This window comes from Puma concolor, chromosome E2 (assembly GCF_028749965.1).
Source record: "Puma concolor isolate L17-30 chromosome E2, mPumCon1.1.hap2, whole genome shotgun sequence".
Taxonomy (NCBI): Eukaryota; Metazoa; Chordata; class Mammalia; order Carnivora; family Felidae; genus Puma; species Puma concolor.
In genome coordinates this window covers 12,810,670-12,833,202 of record NC_141681.1, presented here as the reverse complement: position 1 = coordinate 12,833,202, position 22,533 = coordinate 12,810,670, and the positions used below count along the sequence as shown (strand labels likewise).

At 58.0% G+C, this 22,533-nt stretch overlaps 1 protein-coding gene across 2 annotated transcripts in view; it reads right to left on the bottom strand.

The window, feature by feature from the left end:
* Window positions 1–21,895, bottom strand: part of BCAR1 (BCAR1 scaffold protein, Cas family member) — a 38,819-nt gene extending 16,924 nt beyond the window's left edge. Inside the window, exon 1 of one of the 2 annotated variants that reach the window (XM_086688887.1) lies at window positions 21,718–21,895. In XM_086688887.1, coding sequence (XP_086545013.1) covers window positions 21,718–21,729 — 12 coding nt within the window. In that variant the 5' untranslated portion in view covers window positions 21,730–21,895. Of the gene's footprint in view, window positions 1–8,392; window positions 8,610–21,717 lie in introns of those variants that run through there. The other variant, XM_086688888.1, reaches the window with a different exon arrangement.
* Between the last annotated feature and the right edge of the window lie 638 nt (window positions 21,896–22,533).

Here is a 22,533-nt window from a genome sequence, read left to right as displayed (position 1 = left end):
ACAGCCCAAGCTAGCAGGCCCGAGCATCACCCGGGATAAAGAACCGGGACTGGGGAGGCCCCCATGTCCTCGGTCTTCGGGCTCTGCTGCGCTACTCCCTTTGTGCAGGTGCCAGGCTCGGGTCAGGCCCAGAGATACCATAGAGGGTTCCCAGCAGAGGGAAGAGCAAAGGAGGTGCCTGGGTGAGAGGAGACCAGGGCTGCTCTGGCGTCCCAGGGAGGGGAGGAACAGGGATCAGCTGGGAGCCCATTTCTCCAGAGCAACTCAGAGCCTCCAGACCCAGACAAAGCCAGAAGCTGGAAAGTTGGGAACCAAGAGAGGCTGGATCAGGGGAGAACCCAGCCCAGGGGGACAGCTCATGGACAGCACAGAAGAGAGATTTCCACCCCAGTAACAAGGTGAGCACTGAGGCAAAGGCCTTCGAAACTTCTGGCTACTCCAACACTGCCCATGTCATGACTATAATGATTAAATATGCACTGAAGCATAAATCATCCTCAACAAAATGTCACTTGAACTTTTAAAAAATGGGGAGAGGGTAAGATGAACAGTGTAAATGTTTGAGGGGCGCCTGGGTGGCTCAGTCGGTTAAGCGTCCAACTTCGGCTCAGGTCATGATCTCACTCACAGTCCATGAGTTCGAGCCCCGCGTCAGGCTATGTGCTGACAGCTCAGAGCCTGGATACTGCTTCGGATTCTGCGTCTTCCTCTTTCTCTGCCTCTCCCCGATTCGCACTCTGTGTCTCTCTGCCTCTCTCAAAAATAAATACACATTAAAAAATTAAGAAAAAATAGGGGCGCCTGGGTGGCTCAGTCAGTTAAGCATCCGACTTCAGCTCAGGTCATGGTCTCACAGTTTGTGGGTTCAAGCCCCGCGTCTGGCTCCGTGCTGACAGTTCAGAGCCTGGAGCCTGCTTCAGATTCTGTATCTCTTCCTCTCTCTGCCCCTCCCATGCTCATGTTCTATCTCTCACTGTTTCTCAATAATAAATAAATGTTTAAAAAAAAATTAAAAAAAATAAATAAGTAAAAATAAAAAATTAAGAGAAAACAAAAGAAAAAACTTTATAAAAGTACAGTGTAAATGTTTCAGACAACGGGGTGCTCTCTCTTCCTGTTTTTGAGAATTTCTCAGTTTGTATTCAACAAGGCTTGGGGGTTGAAGAAAAAAAAAAACACATCCTGAAAAAGAACAGTGGACCACCTCCTAGGCCTCAAGTCAGGATGGGACAGAGGAGGCCGAAGCAGGTCCAGAGGCCACAGCCCCAGGAGGAGCAGACAGGGGCAGGGGCTGTCCTGCAGCCCATGGGGGCCCATGGGCCCCATCTCCCAGCTGCCTGCAAGAAAAGCAAGTTTCCCAAATATGGTCTGCAGCCTGCCTCAGGGAATCACATCCCGTCAGGGGGCGGGACACTCGGCCCACCCTCCCCCTGTGACCCCAGAACACAGAGCCACCCCAGTGGGTCCCCCCCAGCCCCTGCCCTGGTGACCACAGGAAGTGCCAGCAGAGTGAGTCACGGGAAAATTCCCCTCTAGCCCAGTCAGAGGGGGCGGGGTACAGACAGAGGGGACTGCCCCTCTGAGGCCCCTCACCTCTCAGGAGGACAGCCCAAGGAAGGCTGGCAGAGGGGCCTCCACCAGGCCCTGCCAGGCAGTGCTGGGTGCTCCGGGAAGCTGGAAGGCTCTAAAGAGGGCAAGGTCCGGGGGGGGGGGGGAGGGGGAACACAGGGATAGAGGGGGAGGGTCTGCCCCAGCCCAGGACAGCTTGTGGGGCCTCCTGCACCCAGGGTGGCCAGCCCCCACCCCCTTGGCGTGAGCTCACTGAGCAGTCAAGGCCAACAACGACTGCAACTGTATAGTCTGGGGCGGCTGGAGCCAGGCTGGGAAGCACCTCTTGGGCTGGGCACGTGGCACAGGGTGCCTGGCACCAGGAGCGCCTCTGCCTGCATCAGCTGGTGCCCCCACCCACAGTCCCAGGAGCAGCCTCTCCACAGCCTGTTCCTGAGTCCTAGGCACCGCTGGCACTGGGCACTCCAGCTGGCCGAGCACCCTAGCTTTGGGCCTCTGAGCCTCCCCAGCTGCTCCTGAGACATGTTCCTCCTTGCTTCTCCTTCCTTCTTCCAAGTCAAGCAACTAAAACCAGACCTGGGTCTGGTTCTCCCTCTACTGCTGGGTGACCCTGGGTAAGTCTCTTAGCCTCTGAGAATCCAGATCCCCTGTGCTAAGGCCACAGGCCTGGTTTCACAGGACTGTTCTTTTGTTTAACAAAAGATTTGCCAGGCTCCTGCTCTCTGTCAGGTGTTGGGCCAGGCTCTGCAAGATGGTGCAGGTCTAGCTTGACCAGGGCCCTATCTGCATGGGACTTACATTCCAGTGGAGCAAACACCCGACAATTTGTTAGGGCAGGGGGGAAAACTGCAATGCCAAAAATAATGCGGGACAGAGCCACTGCATATAGAGTGGTCAAAGATGACCCCCCCATGGAGGTGATCCTTCAGATGATTCATGAAGAATGAAAAACAGACAACCATGACACCAGCCAGGGAAGAGCATGCTGGCAGAGGATGGGCATGAGCCGGGGCACTGGAGGAGGAAGAGGCTGGAGGGAGACAGGGCTGTGGCCCTGGAGTGGCAGGCAGGCCGGAGCCCGTCTCACTGCAGGATGCCTTGGGACAATGCATGAGACCTCAGTAGACGTCATCCAGTGGTGGCACCTCATGGCAGGTAAGCTGGGCCAGGGCAAAGCCTACAGCATCTGAGCATATCTACTCTGGACATACTCCTCAAGACCCAGAGTCTTGCCCCAGCACGGAAGAGGGGCCAGCACCCCCAGAATCTAGCTTTCCAGCCTCCCTCACTGCTGCGCCAATCAGGGCCTTCCCATCCATCTCATAAGGGGGGCACAGCTATGACGTCTAGAGGGGCACGCTGCCAGGGCACCATCACAGTCCATGCAGACGCTGCCAGCCACGTGTTTCCAGGGGACCATAGAGAGTGCTGTCGGACCTGCCCCAAGCCTCTGGCCAACCTCATTCCTGACTCTAGGAAACCCTGGGCTGTGTTCTACTCCACAACAGGATTTGGGTGGCACTCCTCCAGGAAGGTTCCATGCCCTTCTTTAAGCACACGTTCCCCACTGCCCCCAACTCAAAGTGCTGACCCAAGCATCTCATTACTGCCTACTTTGTACCCTCTGACCCAGATGCTCAGGAGAGGACAGGGCAGGGGGTGGGGTCCTTCAGTATGGAACCCTCAGGCACATGTGCACAGAGCCTGGCCCTGAATGAGCGGGTTTAGGCAGAAGCCCCCCTTACAGAAGGTGGTATCCAAGCCTCCCTGGTAGCGGTGTGGTCATGCCTGAGGAAGCCAGGAAGACAACGTGGGGCTCACTCACCCCAGAAGGAGGGGAAAGGAGAACCTCTAGCTCAACACCGACACCGCCAGGCCCCGTTCAGAACAACACCCTGGTTGTTGCACATGGGGGCTAACAGGGCTGCCCCACAGGCCCCGCCTGACTCTGAGAATAGCCCTCATTGTGTCCCAGGGCCCTGTGGGCACCAGACCCACCCAGCCCAGGTGTGCCCTCAGACATGGAGTAGCTGGGCCTTGGCCACAGGGGGGCACATGTCTGGAGGACTGCAGCCGTCTGACGCCTATGTGGGTCTCTCCACTGGCTTCGCCTGCTGCCTTGGGGAGCCTTGGATGTGCTCTGGGTATCCCTAAACCCTGACTCTGCAGGAAGGCATGACCTGGTAGCTGGAACTGGTGACGAGACACCAGGCTGATGGGGACATGACGGACAGGTTCACAGCACTACAGTCACAGCAGTAACGACGAACTCTGTCAGGAGCAGGCTCCTTTGCGTACTTCAGTCATCCCTTTTAACCTTATGAGAGACTGATTACCTCCATCTTGCAGACAAGGAAACTGAGGTACAGAACAGTTACCTGATTTGCTAGGGACAGAGTCAGGAAGCAGCAGAGGCAGACCTGGGCTCTACGATAAAGCAGAGCTGGAAGGCTCCAGGTTGATGCTTAGGTCCCTGGAAGCCAAGAGCGGAAATCTGACAGGCCTTTTCCTGAAACTCCCCCCTGTCCCTCAGCACCAACGCGCGCGTGCACAAGCACACACACACACACACCCCAGCTCCAAACATAGAGCCTCACACACAGTAGTCACTTGGGAAACACTAGCTCCCTTCATACTCAGAACCATCTCATACTTGGGCCAAGATTATTTCTGGGGTATTGTTTGCTTGTCTCAAGGAGCCCCCAGTGGCTAATGGATATAGGTTCAATGCATGCGTGTCTGAATGGCAGTGTGCATCCACAACCCCTGCTCCCTGGTGCCTGGAGAATCCCCCTGGAAAGGCAGTAGCCAAAGGCCCACTGGTAAGGGTCCTGACCATCCCCTCCCCCTGCCTCCCAGGCTCTAATGGCACCATAAGGGCAGAGTTCCTTCCCTTCCCAGACAGGCCCACACCCTTGTCCCTGGTGAAACTCCATCCCAGCCAGCCTTATTGTCACTCCCCTAATACACCCAGGGACAAGCGAGTAGCCAGGGTCTGGGCTCAAGTTCTCAGTGTTCAACTGTCAAGGAGCAAGACTGTGGGCAACCCCTATTCCAGAGCCATCCCAAGAGGAGCACAGCTCCTGCCCTACCTACCGCAGGAGTGCCTGAGGCTCAGAGAACAGAGCTGGGACTATATGTGGGTCCTCAGTCCCGTGTCTGATACTCTGTACCTAGAAACTAGGTCTGTTGAATGAAGGACTAAAAATCCACCTGTGATGGCCACTGCCAGCAGCTCCTTCAAACAAACATGAGCCATGGCCCAGCCAGCAGATGCTTCTGTCTCCGGAGCCAGCTCTGGGCCAGGAGCAGGACCCTGCCCCCACCCTTGCCAGGGCATCCCAGGCATTGACCCTGGGAGGCTGGGCACAGACGGAAAGGTGGCATGGGCAGGCCCTTTCTGCTGTAGGACATAACACCTGCAGCCCCTAACACACCACAGATGATGAGAACAAGCAAGCTGGAGTCAGAGCACCAAGGTGGTAGGAAGGCAAAGCCCTCTATCCTGCAGTCCATTCCAACTACTAACAGCTTGGGAATGGTCCCCAACCCCTTTAGAACCCTCACCACTGCCACCTAGCTCAGGGAACTGACCCAGGCTGCCAGAAGCCAGAGCTGCGCACTTGACCACCCACTGCTCTCCTTCTCCATCCCTGGGGCCTTGCTGGTCCCCTCTTGGGATTCAGTCTCTTGAAGAGGGCTCAGCATGAGGCCGACCTTTACTTCAGGGATAGCACCAGCCCCAGATACGTCATCACGTCATCACGGAGGGGAAAAGGCAGAAGGGACACCCCAGGGGGGATAGGAAGGACCTCACTCCTTTTAAGACCCCAGTTTCTCCACCTTGACATCTAAAGCCCCCTGCGACTGCCACTCTCCAGCCCTAAATGATAACTTGCTGCAACCCTTAAAGCAGCAGCATCTGCCTGGGCAGGAATGGAGGGGAACACGAAGGCACAAAAAGTGGGGTTCTCTAGCTCAAAAAAGAGTACCGAACCCCTGATTTCTGGGATGCACAGTAGAGATGAGGGTCTGAGATGGGGCCCTGCTTCCCTCTTTGAGCTGCTTCCACTCCAGACCAGTACTTCACTCCACTCCTTACTCAGAAGTACAAGGGGGGCAGGGGGACGGTGGCGCCTGCGTGGGTCGGTTAAGCGTGGAACTTCAGCTCTGGTCACGATCTCACATCGCAGTTTGTGGGTTCGAGCCCCACGTCAGGCTCTGTGCTGACAGCTCAGAGCCTGAAGCCTGTTTCAGATTCTCTGTCTCCCCCTCTCTCTGCCCTTCCCCCACTCATGCTCATGTTCATGCTCTGTCTCTCTCAAAAATAAACATTAAAAAAAATTTAAGGGGTGCCAGGGTAGAAAGCATCTGACTCTTGGTTTTGGCTCAGGTCATGATTTCACAGTTCATGAGTTCGAGCCCCAGCGTTGGGCTCTGTGCTGACAGCTCAGGGCCTGGAGCCTACTTGGATTCTGTGTCTCCCTCTCTCTGCCCCTCCTCTGCTTGCACTCTGTGTCTCCCTCTCTCTGCCCCTCCTCTGCTTGCACTCTGTGTCTCTCTCTCTCTCTCTCTTCAAGAAAGAAAGAAAGGAAGAAAGGAAGAAAGGAAGGAAGGAAGGAAGGAAGGAAGAAAGAAAGAAAGAAAGAAAGAAAGAAAGAAAGAAAGAAAGAAAGAAAGAAAGAAAGAAACGCAAGGGAATTAGGGCAGCAAGACACTGGAGCCAGGGCCTCTCTCCAGGGCTAGAGGGCCCAGTCCTACCCCCTTCCTTGAAGGGAGACTACCCTTCAGCCCCTTGTTGAGGGGCCTTGAGGACCCAGGGGAAGAGGAGCTTGCCCAGTATCTGTGCTGGAGAATGATCCCTATCACCTCAACCCTACAACTCACTCACCAAGTGTGACTCCAACACTGCCCTTCACCCTTCCAGAAGCCTCCTGCGGGGCACAACTGGCCTCTGGTTCTGGCTGTCCCAATTAGCTACGGGCTCCTAGGAGGTGGGGAAGGGAGTTTTCCATGCCCAAGAGAAAAGGGTGGTGGGAACTCCTAGAAGCACAATGGATGCCAGGAGGGACCACAGAAACACAGCCCCGAAGCCAGAAGGACCCCACCAAGTTGGCAGCCCCAGCACCCCAGGGACCAGAGCGCTCCTAATCAGGGAGGGGGTGTGGTGGAACACTTGTGGCACAGAGCATGGGGCTGTACCAGGAGACAAAGTTCTGGATCCGATTCTGTGAGAACAAGTACCTGTCCCTCTCTGCCTCAGTCTCCCCATCTGTATGACAACGGGGAGAGCAGCTGTCTCCGGGGCGTTTCCTGCTCAAGACGCCCTAGGGGCGCTGCCCTTACTTCAAACCCTTCTCTGGGCCTGAGGGGATGGTGCCAGCAGCCCACAGCACTCACACCTGGCTCGTGCAAACTGTAATGGCCAGAGGCTCCAGCTCTCCTCCTGGAACCAAGGGTGACAGTCCCAGCAGCACCTGGGGCTGCCCTGCCCGGCTTCCACCAGTTCCCACTGGGCTCCTTCCTTGCCCAGGGCAAGTGGGTAGAGGGTGCTGGTGCCAGGAGGGTTTGTCCCAGCACCCAGCACACACCTGCTCTTCTAGGCCAGTCGACTCTTCCACCCTGGGACATCACATCATCAGCTCTCCACCTGGGAAAGGAAATGGGCACAGGAAGATGTGTCTCCCAGCCCAGAGGGATAAGGAACGTGTCCAAGCCTGGCTGAAATGGGCAGAGAAGTCAACAGCAAACCTGGAGAGTGCCTCCCAGCCTAGACTCTCAGGGGAGAGGTGAGGAAAAAGAAACTCCTGTCCTCAAGACCGATGAGTGGGCTGATGTCCCCAGCCTGGGATCCAAGACCCCAAAATCTCTCCAGGCACTAACCCACCCTCGGTCCTAGAGCACCCTAGCCCTCAGCAAATCGCCAACTTCGACTCCTCCAAAACCGCTCTGGGATGTAGCTCTTGCAGCAGTGAGGGGCTGGGAGCCCTGGTAGTGGCAGCCCAGTCCCTCCACAAGCTCCACCCTCAAATGCTGGGACCCGGGGTCACGGTGCAGCCACGGACTCCCACCGCCATGAGCCGGCTTCTACAGAAGTTTTTGCAATCGTGGTAGGTAAAGGCCTAGAAGAGCCTGCCCCCAGGCCTGGAATCCGGTGCTGGCAGGCTGGGGGTGAATCATTAACAAACCCAGGATTGGTGCTCCAGGCGCACCAACACCTCCTCAATCACCACGCACTTGTTCGCTCAACCCCTAGCCTGGGGGCGGGTAGGGGCTGCTCCCCACTCGAAAACAGAGATGGACCACCATCCCGCTTGCTGGAAATCCACGCCTCCTAGAAGTTCACGATCCAAGGAATCTCGGACCCCTCTTTGTAGCTGAGGAAACTGAGGCTCGGAGGCGTGTCACGCAGGCCCAAGGTCACCCAGCAGGCGGCGGCCGGCAGGGGGAGAACGGGACTCCAGCCAGCAACTTTCCCGGATCCAGGAACTTTCCTGCCGGCCAGCGGCCCCTGAGTCCCGCCCTTCTAACCGCCCCGTGGGCGCACAGGCTCTGGGATCTTCCGCAGTCCTTGCCTCCCGGCGTTCCCGCCGCGGCGGGAGAGGGGTTTCAGACCTCGGACCCCGGCCCGGTCGCGACCCCGCGGAGACTCCAGCGCCCAGCTGTTCCCAGGACCCGCAGGTCCGGCAGGAAATGCCACACATTTATCTCTTTCTCGCTTGGGACCGAGCCGGGCGTGGGCAGGGCGGTCGCCTGGAAGCCGGTACGCGGACGCCGCCCGGATCTGCGCTCCCGGACCCGGGGCCGCGTCTGCCGCACTCACCAGGTAGTTCATCGTGTCTGGCCGGCCTGCGGCCCCGCCTCCCCGCAAGGGCGCACACCAAGCTGCCCGCGCCGCGCGCCCTCGGGGCCCCGAGAGGGCCGCAGCCGTCCGGGTCCCGGTCTGGGTCCGGCCGCCTCAGCCACCACGCCTGCGGCTGCCACCACTACCCAGAGAGGGTTCCACCTCGCTCCACCCGCCGCCGCGGTCGCAGCCTCCGCCCCCCGGCGGAGCCCGGCTCCCAGCATGCCCGGCCGTGCGAGCCCATTGGCCACTGTGGCTTCCCATGCAAATGAGCCGCCCGCCAGCCCGAGGGGCGCGGGCGCGCGCCGCCCAGTGGAACCGCCCCTAACCCCACCCCCACCCCGCACCAGGTCCTAGGCATCCACCCGCTACCAGCCTGCGAGGCTAGCACCGAGGGCATCTCCTTTTCCCCAAATGCATGTCCCCTTCCCTCCAGTAAGAGCGAGAACGCGCCCCTCCTCAAGGCCTAAGCAAACGCCCCCTCTTTTGGGAAGACTGCTGGGATTACCACCCCCATGCGCTCGCTGCAGCCCCCATGCAGACCCCAAAACGCTAGCCTAACCTCAAGTGGACTTCTGCCTTCACCACGCACCAAACCCGGGGCATTCTGCGCGTGTCCATCCGGCCATCCGACTCAGATCTGAATGGAGAAGTAATAGGGAAGGGGCATACCCCAGCTGGCCGAAAACTAATAACGACCACCGCACCAACTCTGGTCAGGCCTATCCTGTTAAGAGCTCCAGGAAATGAAGACACGAGGCAGGGAGACAGAGACCCATAACCTAAGAGCCACAGAGCCACAGAGTCTGTTCTATCAGATGTGCCTGAGGCTCAGTCTACCCAGGGTCAAGGGGCTCACCATCTCCCACCTTAGCCACTGAACTGAACTGAGCATCCCTGAAGCATGCCCCCATGGTCTCCATTCTGCCCTAGGAGCTCTGCTCCCACCCACAATCCCTCTAACACCTGTGCCCAACAACATGGGGAGAGGGAGAGGTTGCTGGGAATGAGAGGGAAGAAGAACCACCGGAGGGAAATAGTGGAGAGCACCTTGGTTCTCCTGAGTCCACTCTCCCGAGGTCAGTGACTGTCACCCCACACAGCAGAATCAGGGTGTGCTAGAGTCCCTGAGCATGTCCAGGGTTGCATAATGGTCTGCAAGGATATGTAGGATAGAACCTGCTCGAGTCAGCCAGTTCTGTGCCTCAGTCTCCAGGATCCTTAGCCCTCATCCTAGACCACTTGCTGAGCATAGGGACACCATCAGGCAGTTCACAGTACCAGGGAAGCAGTGCGGCCAACCTGGCTTTGCTCTGCAGAGGCCCCTCAGGCAGGGCTTATAAAACACATACTAGCCCAAGATGGATCCACAGCTGCCCCTCCACCAGACACACAGGCCTGAGAGCCAGGGCTCAACTGACTGAGCCCCTGGCCAGGTGTGCCACCTCAGGCCTCTCCCCTCTGTAAAATGAAGGGGGTGGGCTAGGGCCCCTGGAGAAATGGTTAAAAATCAGATTCCTTGGGCCTGGCTGGCTCAGTCGGTAAAGTATGCAGCTCTTGATTTGAGGTTTTGAGTTCAAGACCCATGTTGGGTATAGAGATTACTTTTAAAAATAAAATAAATTTTAAAAAACTGGATTCCTAGTTCTCCCTGCTCCAGAAGAACTGAGTGTGGGGGACCTAGAGTCTGCATTTCCTCAAAACTTCACAGGGACCCAGCAGACAGAACTCATGGCCTGGCAGGAGAGGGAAGTAAGGAGCGGTGGGATTTGTGACCCAGAGTCCTCAATGAGGGAGACTGGCCCCTTGTCATTCTGGAGGAGGAGCTGTCACTTTCCCACAGGAGGAGCCAGGTGTCAGGGAAACACTACCTAGGGCATACCCTCGTGCTGTTCCCAATGTCTGCCTCAAAGTCAGGCATGGAGCTGTGAGCCTGGGCCCTCCTAAACCCTGAACCTGTCCTCAGCGCGGCTGGCACCCCAGGTTCCAAGGAAGCAGATCGGAACCAGCTAGGCCATGCATGAGAATCTGTCTGTGCTGGGTGCTCGAGGAGTCCTTAGGTTTTCCAGGGTCTCCACTGAGGAGAGGGGTGGGGACCAGGCCCCACAGCCAGGCAGAACCCTGCTTGCAGGGCTCCTGGCAGGTCTCTGCAAGGGTGGGTGGGGACACAAAATGCCTGGCCCTCAACCGGCTGGCCCTACTCCATCCTAGCTGGCCTTGGGAGAAAGGAGGCTGCTGGCTGGGACCTAGGGAGGAGGAGACCCTCCCGACTCTGGCTCAGGATTAAAGCAGCACTGGGGGCGGGGCTGCTGGTGTGGGCAGGCAGGCGGGGGAGGGGAACCCAGCTCAGGCGGAGGCATTTCAAAAATTTGCTCCTTTTCCACTTAAACTCCCTCCCACTCCCCAAGCCTGTGCCTCCCAGAATGGCATTTCCGCTTTGTAATCAAGGCCCTAGGATCTGTGCCCCACAGTGATGGAAGGTGGGGGGGGGGATTGAAAGGAGAGAGGAATGCCCCCTCCCAGGCCGGCAGGTAGATGGGTGGGAGAGGGGCACCCTGGGCAGGCTGCAGCTGGGATGTGTGGGGAAGCAGACCCTTGGGGCCAAGAAGCTCTGACAGTGATACAGCCCCCAGGAGAGCTTCCATGCTGGCCCTGGACCAAGAGCTCTATGACTATGTGCTCATTTCACGCCCGCAGAGATCCTGTAAAACAAGCTTTGCAATTAGCCCCATTTTCGTGATGAAGAGGTTGAGACCCAGTTTACCGCCCTGGCCCAATTCTATAGACTCCCAGCCACAAAAGGATCACAGCTGATGGCCAGGGAAGGGACAAAGGGGCTGCTAGACAGTTGGTGCTTCAGGACAGGGCAGGAAGAGAATGACGGCACAGGGGCACCAGGGCTCGGAAAGCCAAAGAAGCTGTCGTGCCCGGAGACCCCAAAGGACAAGCAGCTGAGGCTGAGACCCAAGCACTCCCCAAACACAAGTGAGTTCAGAACTGGGGCCCAGCACCTCCACTCCCACAGGCAGTACAGGGGAATGTGGGGGCAGTGATGAGCATGAGAAGGCGGAGGTGTTGCTGGCTGAGGAGGAGCGCCTCCCCCCCCCCCCCCCCCCCCCCCCCCCCCCCCGGGCTGGAGGGGGGGTGTCGCCAACTCCTCCCCTTTGAGCCCAGAGTAGCTGGCTGTGTAGGAAACATGGTGGGACCAGCACATGAGGATGATGGTTCCCATCCGCCCATTAGAGTGTCTACTGGGGTGCAGGCTGCTGCTGATCCCAGACCCTAAATGGGAGGAAAAGCTTGGGACCCAGCACTGCTCTCTGGGCTTTTTGCATCTTAATCTTCAGGTCAAACCCACTGCACAAAGAACTATTCTTGCTTTCGGCCCAACAATGTCTGTTGCAGCATTTGTAACAGCAAACAAAAGGGGGCATAACCTGAAGGCCCAACTATAGGCGACTGCCTTCTCAATGGGATATTGTGTAGCTATTAAGATAGCCACTTTCCCAGCGCCTGGGTGGCTCAGTCCGTTGAGCCTCCGACTCTCGACTCTCGGTTTCAGCTCAGGGCGTGACCTCACGTTCAGTGAGTTTGACCCTCACATCGGGCTCTAAGCTAAAGGCACGGAGCCTGCTTGGGTTTCTCTCTCCCTCTCTCTGCCCCTCCCCTTGTGCTGTCTCTGTCTCTCTCAAAATAAGTAAAGAAACTTAAAAAAATTAAAAAAGACAAGATAGCCACTTTCAAAGACTCAGAACTCATGCAAGAAAACGCTTATGACCAGGTGAATGAAAACAGCAGACTAAAATGGCCTGCAGAGTGCGACGGCAGGCAGTCGCTTTCCCAGCAGCAGGAGAGGGTGGCGGATGGGTCAGCTGATGGCAGCTCTGGGAGCGGCAGCAGGAAAGGATTTCCTGAGACCGGAGGTGAGTGCTGCCAGCCCCAGGAACAGGAAGAAATGATGTATCTGGAGGGCCACGGGGTGTTGACGCCTTCCCCCTGGGCTGGCCACTCACCTTGGCAAGCTCGAACCCAGCCTGTGAGCTGAGGCCTGCCTGTGGATGGGCCAGAAAAGAAGGGAATCCAGCTGCAGCCAGAACCACTGCCACACACGGCTGGACACCCCGCACACCTGCTGTCACAACTACCACTCCCCAGAGGCCCAGAGAGGGGACATGCTGTGCCCAGGTCACCCCGCCAGGAAGGGAGCTACATCTGTAACCCACCCCACCCAACTCCCCAGGCGTGTCCCTACGGAGAAGCACCCCAGGGGACCCCAGACAGTGCAGAGCATACACTCTTAGGGTGATGTTGCAGTTGTCAGATATAAAGAGCTTTCCCATTTTCCCTGCTCTCTGAGGATGGCGTGACCAGTGACCAATGGGGCAGTTCATCTGTCATTAATGTGAGCAACCTGACTGTGGGAAGGTGGACGGGACCAGTCTAGAGCCAGATCTCAGCCCGCCGGCCCCTTCAGCATGCGCCTGGACTAGTGCCCAGAGACCCAGGTACAGGGTCGAAACCAGGACCCCTGGTAAGTGTGGGGGTGGAACTGCCGGGTGCAAGGACAAAGCCAGGGGTGAGGGCAGAGGGCTGACTAGCCTCCTAGATCCAGGCCTGGTTCCAGCAATTGCAATGCTCCCACCTTCTCACAGCTCCCTCCCCTATCCCCTCTGGCTCTTTCAAGGACTGGGAACGGAAGAAACTGCATACTCTCCTAATTCTTTTATTGCTTCTCTAATTTGAAAATTAGAGGGCAGTGGAGGCACCCGCAGGAAAGTGCCTGCTTCAGAGAGGGGCTCTGCTCACAGCAGGCCCAAGGCTGGAGCAGGATGACAGAGCTGGGCCCTGGGGCGCTTCCCAGAGTCTCTCTGCCACACCCCAGGGCACTGACCCTGGTGGCCCTTTCTCTTCTGCACCCCTTCCTCCCATCTCCCTCTGAGAACAATCACTCTCCTGGCAGGGGATTCCCCCTGGGTGCTGGCAGGTGGAGGCCCCCATGTGTGCAAGAAGGTCAGGGTCTAGGTGCACTCTGCCCTCCCTGCCGATGCTCACCCCCCTCCCTGTCCCCAACACTGCCTGGGGGAGGAATGAGGAAGAGGCCAGCAGAAGAAATGGGGGTAGGAAGAGAGGAGCTTGGTCCTGGCTGGAGGAGGGGGATGAAGACAGGCACAGGGACAAGTCCCTGTCCTCAGAGAGAAAGCTTAGTGGCTGGTGGCTCCCCGGATCTGGCTGACAGCCTGGGCCAGCAGGGACAGGGGTGTGGTCAAGAAGCCACCCGAGCTAGCCATCTGCTCTCGCCTCTCCTCATAGCAACCAGCGCCAGCATCAGGGCAATTGGAGGGGGGTGCCTTCAAATGCCATCTGCCGCCCCCCCTCACAGCCTACTTCCGCAGGAACACAGGTGCCCACACCCACAGAGAGGCGGAACAGTGTTGCCCAGTCACTTGGTCGGGGTCGGGGGTACAGTGGGGTCCCAGGAGGGGCAGCGGGGCGAGAGTACAGGAAGGGGCGACGCGGAGAAAGCAGAGCCATGGCAGGCAGCCACCAGGAAAACCGCTGTTTCTCCCTCCGTGCACAGCACCGTGGGGGCGTCCCACCTGCCCTGCTCCAGCCCACAGGGAAAGGCTCCGGGTGTCCCAGGACACCCAGACCCCAGTCCTCACCCGGCTTGAACCCACCCACAAGGATGGGAGCAGAGACTGTTAATGACTCCAGCTGGCATGGGACCCTCCGCCATCACCGGACCTTTCAGAGCCTCGGTTGGCGCATCTGTGAAGCGTGAGGACACCAGCAGTCCTGCCGGTCACCAGGCCATGAGACTTCACAGTGGACAAAGGCACCCTGGGGTCAGCAGCACCCACCACCTCCCACTACACACCAGCGCCACCCATCCTGGCACCGGGAGGCACTTGCTGGGCTGCTCCACTAGGCCCTCCCTACTCTCCCAGCCCCTGCTCAGGTGCCCTGAGCTTCCCTGAGCCCCTGGACCGCAAGAGAAACAAAACCTCCTCTGAGACGCATGGGCAAAATCTTTCTGGGAAGCCCAGTCGCCCCCAAATCCACCGGCCAACACTGGCGGGGCGGGGGGAGGGGGGGGCTGGCCGTGTGGGGAACGGCTGGTTACGGGGTCCATCACTACACATACCACAGCCAGCGTGTGGGTCATCCCTTCGGCACCTGCTCGCCACGAGGACAGAGCTGCTGAGAAACCGTGTCCGTGTCCTTGGGGAACTTGCCCTGCAGGGTGTGTGCATGGGCCCCCCCCCCCACATAAACACGTGACCATCTGTGGTGCTGAGAGCCCTCGAGGAGAAGGAGACCGGCGGACGGCAGAGTGATGGCAGAGGCTACTTCGTACGAGGTGCCTGCAGCGGGGGAGGGTCCTCTCTGAGGAGGTGGCCTTTAAGCAGATGTGTGACTCTTCTACGAGGCTCGTGATGTGTTAAAAAAGAACAGTAAAGATTTGTAAAAATAGCCCAGGCTCGCCAACTCGCTCAGTGTGGATAGTGGAGCAGGAGGTGTTCAGTCCCTGGATGCAGGGAGTGGTTCTCAAGCAACCCCTCCCCCTTCCTTGAGTGGGGAGGTGTCCAGCGGGCCGGTGCCCCTCGGAGTTGAAGCAGAGCAGCCAGGAGTGTCTGCTTGGTGGGGCATCTTGACACAAAGAGGAGTGAGGCCAGGAATCTGTCCAGACCTGAGAGGGGGGAGGGACGCCGGCAGCTCTCAGGTAAGGCTCCCTCCCCTCCTACCGCCTACTTTCCTAGAAGCGCCTACTTTCCTAGAAGCGTCTCCCTACCAGAACCTCTGGAGTGGACAGGGGCCAGGGGTAAACACAGGTGACTCAAAAACCTAAGACACTTCACCTCTTGGGCAACCTAGAAAAAGGGAATTCAAACCCCGGACACCCAGGAGGGCTCAACAGAACGGTGTGTGGTCACACGACTTCCTAAACAAGCTTGTAACTTTGGGGGGACCCAGGATCCGGCAGCACAGACAACGCTCTGGGTACGCCTCAAGGCACACGTGCTTGGATATCGGGTTTTAGAATATACCGAAACAGGGTATGACACCGACAACAATGGCAGTGCATCAGTACTTAAAAATACACAGCATACAGGGGCGCCTGGGTGGCGCAGTCGGTTAAGCATCCGACTTCAGCCAGGTCACGATCTCGTGGTCCGTGAGTTCGAGCCCCGCGTCGGGCTCTGGGCTGATGGCTCGGAGCCTGGAGCCTGTTTCCGATTCGGTGTCTCCCTCTCTCTCTGCCCCTCCCCCGTTCATGCTCTGTCTCTCTCTGTCCCAAAAATAAATAAACGTTGAAAAAAAAAATTTAAAAGAAATTAAAAAAAAAAAAAATACACAGCATACAAAGACCAGAGGCAGAGTGGCGCCTGGGTGGCTCAGTCGGTTGAGTGTCTGACCCTTGATTTCGGCTTAGGTCATGATCTCACAGTCGTGGGATCAAGCCCCGTGTTGGGCTCTGCACTGGCAGCATGGAGCCTGCTTGGGGTTCTCTCTCTCTGCCCCTCCCCTGCTTGTGCTCTCTCTTTTTCTCTCAAAATAAATAAGTAAACATTAAAAAAAAGAGAGAGAGACAGATATCCATCAACAAGAGAATGGCTAAGTCCATAATTTCATATTCATAAGTGGAACACTACTCAACATCGCAGTGAAAAAAGAACTCTTGATACATACTGCATGGATGAAAATCTTAAAAGTGTTATGCTGAACAAAAGAAGCCAGACCTCAAAGAGTGTATCGCTGTTTGTTTCCACTTATATGAAGCTCAAAAACAGGCTAAACTAAGCCATGATGAGAGGAATCAGAATATTGGCCACCTTATGGGGGTTGGGGCAGTTGACTATAAGATCTTCTGAGATGATGGAGATATTATCTTGATTTGATTGATGGTTACATGGGGTCTGCATTAGTCAAAACTCATCTGACATCTGTCCATTTCAATACATATAAAATATTCCTATTAGAGTCTCAACTGGTAAAAATAAAACAAACCACAGAGGAAAAAATACATGGGATTAGGAATACCAAAAATAAGTATTGCAACCCTAAACCCACCATTGCCTTTTTGCCCTGGCTGTCAGGAAGCTTAAAGTTATGTATGTCTACCTTCCCCATATATTACATAGTTCTGGATCTTTTGATGATCCCAGACTATTTGTGTCTTTCACTATAATCGGCTTCCAATCCTTCCTGGACTTGGAAGGATTTAAATAATAAATTTAGATTACTGAAAAGCCCCCTTAGCTTCTAATCCCCTTTCAAGAAGGGATTAATTTTGGAGCTGCAACTTGTGACCATCAATCCTGCCAGTGCAGGCATCCAACCCACCTCTACTCCAGTCCCCAACCTGTTCCTAGCCATATCTCTTTTTCTTGAAGAGAGGGAGACAATGGACCATCAAACAGTGACTAAGAGTAAACCAAAGAAACAATGGGGCTTGACCAGGATGCCATCAAGGCAGGCAGCTGTGACAAAAGCCAGAGTCAAAGGCTGGGGACCCAAAGGTGATACCGTGGGCGGAGGGGGCAGAGCACAGGCACCTAGGAAACACAGTCTCATGGCTGGAGGTGGGAAGTGGGGACTCAGTGGGTGCTATCCTCCCAGCCTTATGGCCCACTTGCCTTACACACAGGCTTGAGCCCCCCCTCACGTGCCTCCTTTTTGCAGAAGGGGCCACTCCCTAACCTAGCAGCCTGCTGATCGCACCTGACGACAGGCCTGCAGGGCCCCAGTGGCTTCCACTGTCTACAACTCTGCACCCACTCCTGGGGGCACTCAGGGCAGGGCATCCACCTGGCCTGGAGCGTGGTGGGTCAGCTGGTGGTCCTAATGAAGGCCACTCAACGTCGGCGGTGAGGACAAGTACTTGGCGATCCAAGGCTCAAGAGGCAGAGGTCCTGTAGGCAGGCTGGGGCAGGAGAGGGTCCGGGGTCATCCCAAGCTAAGGCCTTGGTAGGAAACACACCAACTATAGACAAAGGGCCAGTGGAGGAAGACTGGGCCACAAAGAGCTGATCGCTCCTGCCCGAGCTGACTGTGCCAGAGCCAGGGGTGGGGCTTGGCCACTGCACCTGCCAGTGGTGGCAGGAGAAAGATCAGAATCTCAACAAAAGTAACTGCCATGTAGGACTTTTTAGCCTGTTACAAAGAGCTTTCTGCAACCCTGGCCAAGTTCTCACAAAACTCTCAGAGTTCTCAGTGCTGTTAACATCCCATAACACAGATGAGAAAGTGGGCACAGAGACGTTCAGTAACTGGCTCAAGGTGCACACAAGCCAGTAGGATTCATTCTAGAGTCCTTGGCCTCAACCCACCACATGCCCTCCCCGACCCGAAGCAGCCTCTCTGGAAACCTCCAATCAGCTCCAACCAGGCTTCCAGGACTGTGGCTGAGGCATCAGGCTCTCTGCATGGGGACACGGCCGCCTGTCCACGGGGGCTGCTCTGCGCTCCCAGTGCCACACCCTCAGCAGGCAGCCAGGGCACGCGGGGCAACAAGGCAGAGACAGAGGTGCCAAGCGGGCCTGCGTCCTACCCTGACGAAGCCTGATAGCAACCAGGGAACCCCAACGATAAACACATGAGTCCCAGAGGGCTTCGCAGGATGGTGCCCTCTGCCTGAGCACCTGAGGGTGAGAAGTGACCTGGTGAGCAAGGCAGTGGCTGGGGATCACTTCCTGCAGAGGGAGGGCCAGGCAGATCCAAGGCCAGGTGGGAGGAGGGGCATGCCAGGTGCTCTGGAGACTGACCGGAGGACTTTGGACGAGGACCTTGCCTCCTCCCACCGTCCTCTTTTGAGCCTGTTCCACCGGGCCCCGGCTGTCCACAGCTTGGCTGCCCAGGCCAGCGGCGAGCCCAGGGCAGAGCCTCCTGGCTTCCTGGCCAGCTCTCCAATCATGGCGCTGGCTGGGACAGAACCAGCCACCCAGGTTCCTGAGATCGCTGGTGGAGGTTCTAGCAGGTGCCACGCCTGGTCCAGTGATCTCCATCACCCTCGGCTGGGGCCTCACAGGGCTAAGCCCACCCTGCTGCACAGCCCTGGGCAAGCTGCCTGACCTCTCTGGGGTGCCAAAGGGGTTATGCAAACTCCCATTTGTAAAACCACAAGCAGAGGGCCAGGCTCTCAGCAGCCTTGGCCTCTGTGGACAGCTCAACAGGCCACAGCCCCCACAATTAGAGAGGCCGTGAAGGATGACGCTCACTTCCCAGCTTCGGATGCTGCCAGACTTGGTTCCCACCCCGACTTTGTCTCTCAGTGGCCACGCGACCCTGGCAAGACACAGGTCCTCCCTGAGCCTGTGAAGAAGCCTTGAGCCCAGCTCCCGGCACACACGTCAGCACTCCACTCCTTGATAGGGCCTGTCATCCATCAATAAAGGAGCAGAGAGAAAGATAATAATTTGGGGGCGCCTGGGTGGCTCAGTCGGCTAAGCGTCCAACTTCAGCTCAGGTCATGATCTCACAGTTCGTGAGTTCAAGCCCCGAGTCAGGCTCTGGGCTGACAGCTCAGACCCTGGAGCCTGCTTCGGATTCTATGTCTCCCTCTCTCTCTGCCCCACCCCCAATCGCTCTCTAGCTCTCAAAAATAATAAATAAAACATTAAAAAATAATTAAATTAAATTAAATTAAATTAAAATGAATAAATACAATAAATAAATAAAAAGGAGCAGAGAGGCTAGAATGATAGCATCCATCTCACAGCCAGGAAGCAAGTGGCAGGAACAGACATCAGGGAACCTCTCTACAAGCCAGACACTGGCCTCTTGCCTGACATTGCCAGGGGGCAGCCAGCCTCTTGTCACTCCTCAACATGAATCATGCCAGTGCCCACCAGGGGTCTCAGGTGGGTGGCACAGCCGTTTTCCTTTCAAATGCCTCCTGCCTGGCCAGAGGGAAGAGACAGGCCTGGGGTGACAGATGGCCGTGCCAAGAAGAAGGCCAATGTCAGAGAACATCCAGGAAGTAGATCTCCAGGTGCTGTGTGAGCACTTCCCTCAGCTCAGGGAAGAGGAAGGAGCACTGTGCAGGGACTCAGGATGACCCTGGGTGCCCTCCCATCTCTAGGCCCCAGAGCCCTTGTGGGTCAAATGTCAGAGCGAGACCAACTAATCCCTGCACAGCCCCCTGCTCTACAAGGAAGTCGCTCCTGGCTCAACCTGGCCCATCCCAACCTCTTCTCTCCTGCCACCACCCTTCATTCCGTTCTGAAGCATCTTGTAATTTCTGTGGGCCAAAGTGCCTGCGTCAGCCCCATCCAGGAAAAGACTGCCCAAATGAACGGGTGTGCTTAAAACCCAAACACGTCCGTGAATACCACATGGGCAGTCACCATTCTGGGTTCCAAGAGCAGGGCTTAAAGAGGCAGCTCGGCCTGGAAGCCTCTATGGGGCCTCACCGCTCACAAGCACATGAAAGCAATTTTCCGAACATTTCACAGCTGCTCCAAAAATGAACTTCTCCTCCCAGCCCCACCGGCTCTGACACTGCCCAAGGTCCCAGGAGAGAACCAGGGTGATCTGACAGCCCAGCCACTAGGAGGCAGATGGTGAGACCCCTGTCCCCCTCCTGCAGAATCCCCGAGGGCTGTGGCTATAGGCAGGAGTGGGGGGAGGGACCGGGAGCTGGCAGTGGTGTGGACAGTGGACCACAGCTTCAGGTCTTCACAGCAGGTGTCCCTGGCAGTGCCTGTCTGTGCAAGTCGCACCCACCCCCCTGCCATACCTCTCTTGTTACACACGTGGCCCAGGTACACACTCTGTTCACTACTGCCCTGAAGACCCAGGCCCTCAAGCAGGCTTGGAAGGTCCACTTCCCTTCCGGCTAGTACCCACAGGGTCAGGGCAGGGCCCTTGGTGTGCTGGGCCAGAAAATATCCAGAGCTTTGCAGAGGCACAGCAGGAAAGAAAGGCTTGACGGGCCTGTTCTGTCTTTCTAAAGATGAGGCAGTTCCGCTCTGAACCAGAACAGGTGTGGAGAAGGGGCAGGGAGGAGAGGGGTCACATCAGCACAGTCTGGAAGTCTTACTTTTTTCATCTGTAACTCTGTATCACTGCTCTGGAGGCAGCAGGAGCTGGGGTCTCTAATTCCATAACAACAATGCTTTGCACTTACACAGCACTTCTCCAGTAATCTCCACACACTCCATGGTGGTTAAGAGGCCACTGCCCTGCCAGGAAGCCCCTACTGTCTGCTTCACCCTAAGAATGGGGTGAGAGGGGCACAGTCCCAGAAAGAAGGCCAGGTGGACAGCCGCTCTGGCCCACTGCCCCTTCCTATTGGAGGGAAAAGCCCCTAAGTCCGCGGAGAAACAATGGCTGGAAGCCACAGCTTTCCAGCCTGCAGATGGCGCCCCTTCCGGGCAGGCCGCAGGAGGTCGGCCCCTTCCTCAGTCTGTCCATCTGTAAAGAGGGCTGGGGTCTGCACCCGAGGCCTGGTGACTGGGGGCGGCCAGGATCACTTGCCATCCTCAGGAGGCGGGGCCCAGCTGCCTCCAGATGCCGGCCTAAGTGTGGAGCCATGATGGCTGGGAGCTGCTCAAGCCGGCCTGCCGGGCCAAGGAAGTGATGGTGTCAGGCGAGCAGAGAAGCCCCCACTGCTAGGAGGGAAGAAGGGGGCCGGCCCAGCACCCAGGGAAAACTTCCCGGGAAAGTGAGTGCATCAGCCTTTCTGGAGGCAGGCACAGATCCGCATCCCGCCAGGCAGTCCTGGGGGTGGGCTGTCCCGAGAGAGATGCACACCCTGCCCCAGCCCTGGCCATCCTTGAGAGCCCAGGAGCACAACAGGGCAGCTGGCCCAGGTGGTTTCCCGAGGGCAGCAGAGACCTCCCCGCCTCACCCGGCCCAGCTACTCTGGAGCGGAGTAGGGTTCAGGGCGAGCGGCACAGAACTGTCCCCGCTAGGCCTGGCCATCCTGATGGGGGGCAGGGTTCCGGGGCGCAGCGCCGACTCCTGCCTGGCTCGGCTGTCCCAGGGGCTTCCCGGGACCAACAAAGGCCCCTGCCAACCCAGCGGTACTGGGGGGGCTCCCGGAGGGGACAGCACAAAACCCAGACCGAGCCGACTTCTGGGCGAGAATGGAAAGAAAGGCAGGGGCAGAGAGGCCGGCTTGGGGGAGACGCCCCCACGCTAACCCCCATGCCCGGCCCAGGCAGGCCCGGGTGGGGTGACCCCCCACCCCACCCCAGCTCCGGAGCCCCCGCGGCATTAGGCCTTCAGAGGGCGGCGCGAGGTCTCAGGCCCGGCCGGGGGCAGCAGACCCGGGGTCCCGGCCGGCGATCGGTACTCACCGGCACGGACATCTTGACCGCCGTCCCCGGGGCCCGGGAGGGCAGCGGCGGCGGCAGGCTGGGGGCTCCGATCCGCCGCGCCTCTCAGAGCCCCCCCGCCACCGCCCCGAGCGGGGTCCCGGTGCTCTCGGGGCTCCCTGCGGGCTCCTGAGCGCTCCCGGCGGCCGGACGGTCCAGCGGCTTCAGTCCGCGCCGCGCATGCGCCGCCCCGCGCCGCCCCTCCCCCTCCCGTCTCCTCCCTGGGGGCCGCGTTAAAGGCGAGGACCCCGGACTGTGGCATTTTTCTGTCGGCCCAACGGGCGAGGAGGCTCGGTCTCCACCCCTTACCCATCCTTCAAGGGCCACCTCGCGTCGCACCATCTCCTGTTCGCCTACCCGCTTCTGGAGACCGGAGCCTCCTCCCCCCCACGTTGCCCAGCCCAGGATGCTGGGCGCCTGCCCGGTGGTCTGGCGGGGCTCCCAGTCCCCGTGTCTGAAGGCGATTGCAGGTCAGCCTCGCGGGGCTCCTAGAAACCCTCCCCGCTCCTCCCGCTGAAAGCCCGGGGGCGCGGGCACCCCCACGGTGCGCTGCCCAGACCTCCTCCGCCTGCTCTGCACTCCCCCTGCCCCTCCCTCGGTGACGGGGAGCTCCCGACGGCCTGGGAACAGCCTGGCGCGCTGTCGGTTCTTCCCGCAGAGCTGGACTGACCGTTAGGGAGGATCCTGGCTCCCCGTAACCCCCACTCGAGGGCCACCCGCAGCCTCAGACACTGCAAGACGGGCCCTCGCGGCCCCAGCCTTTCTTCCCCAGGGTTAAACATCCCCGATTTCTTCCAC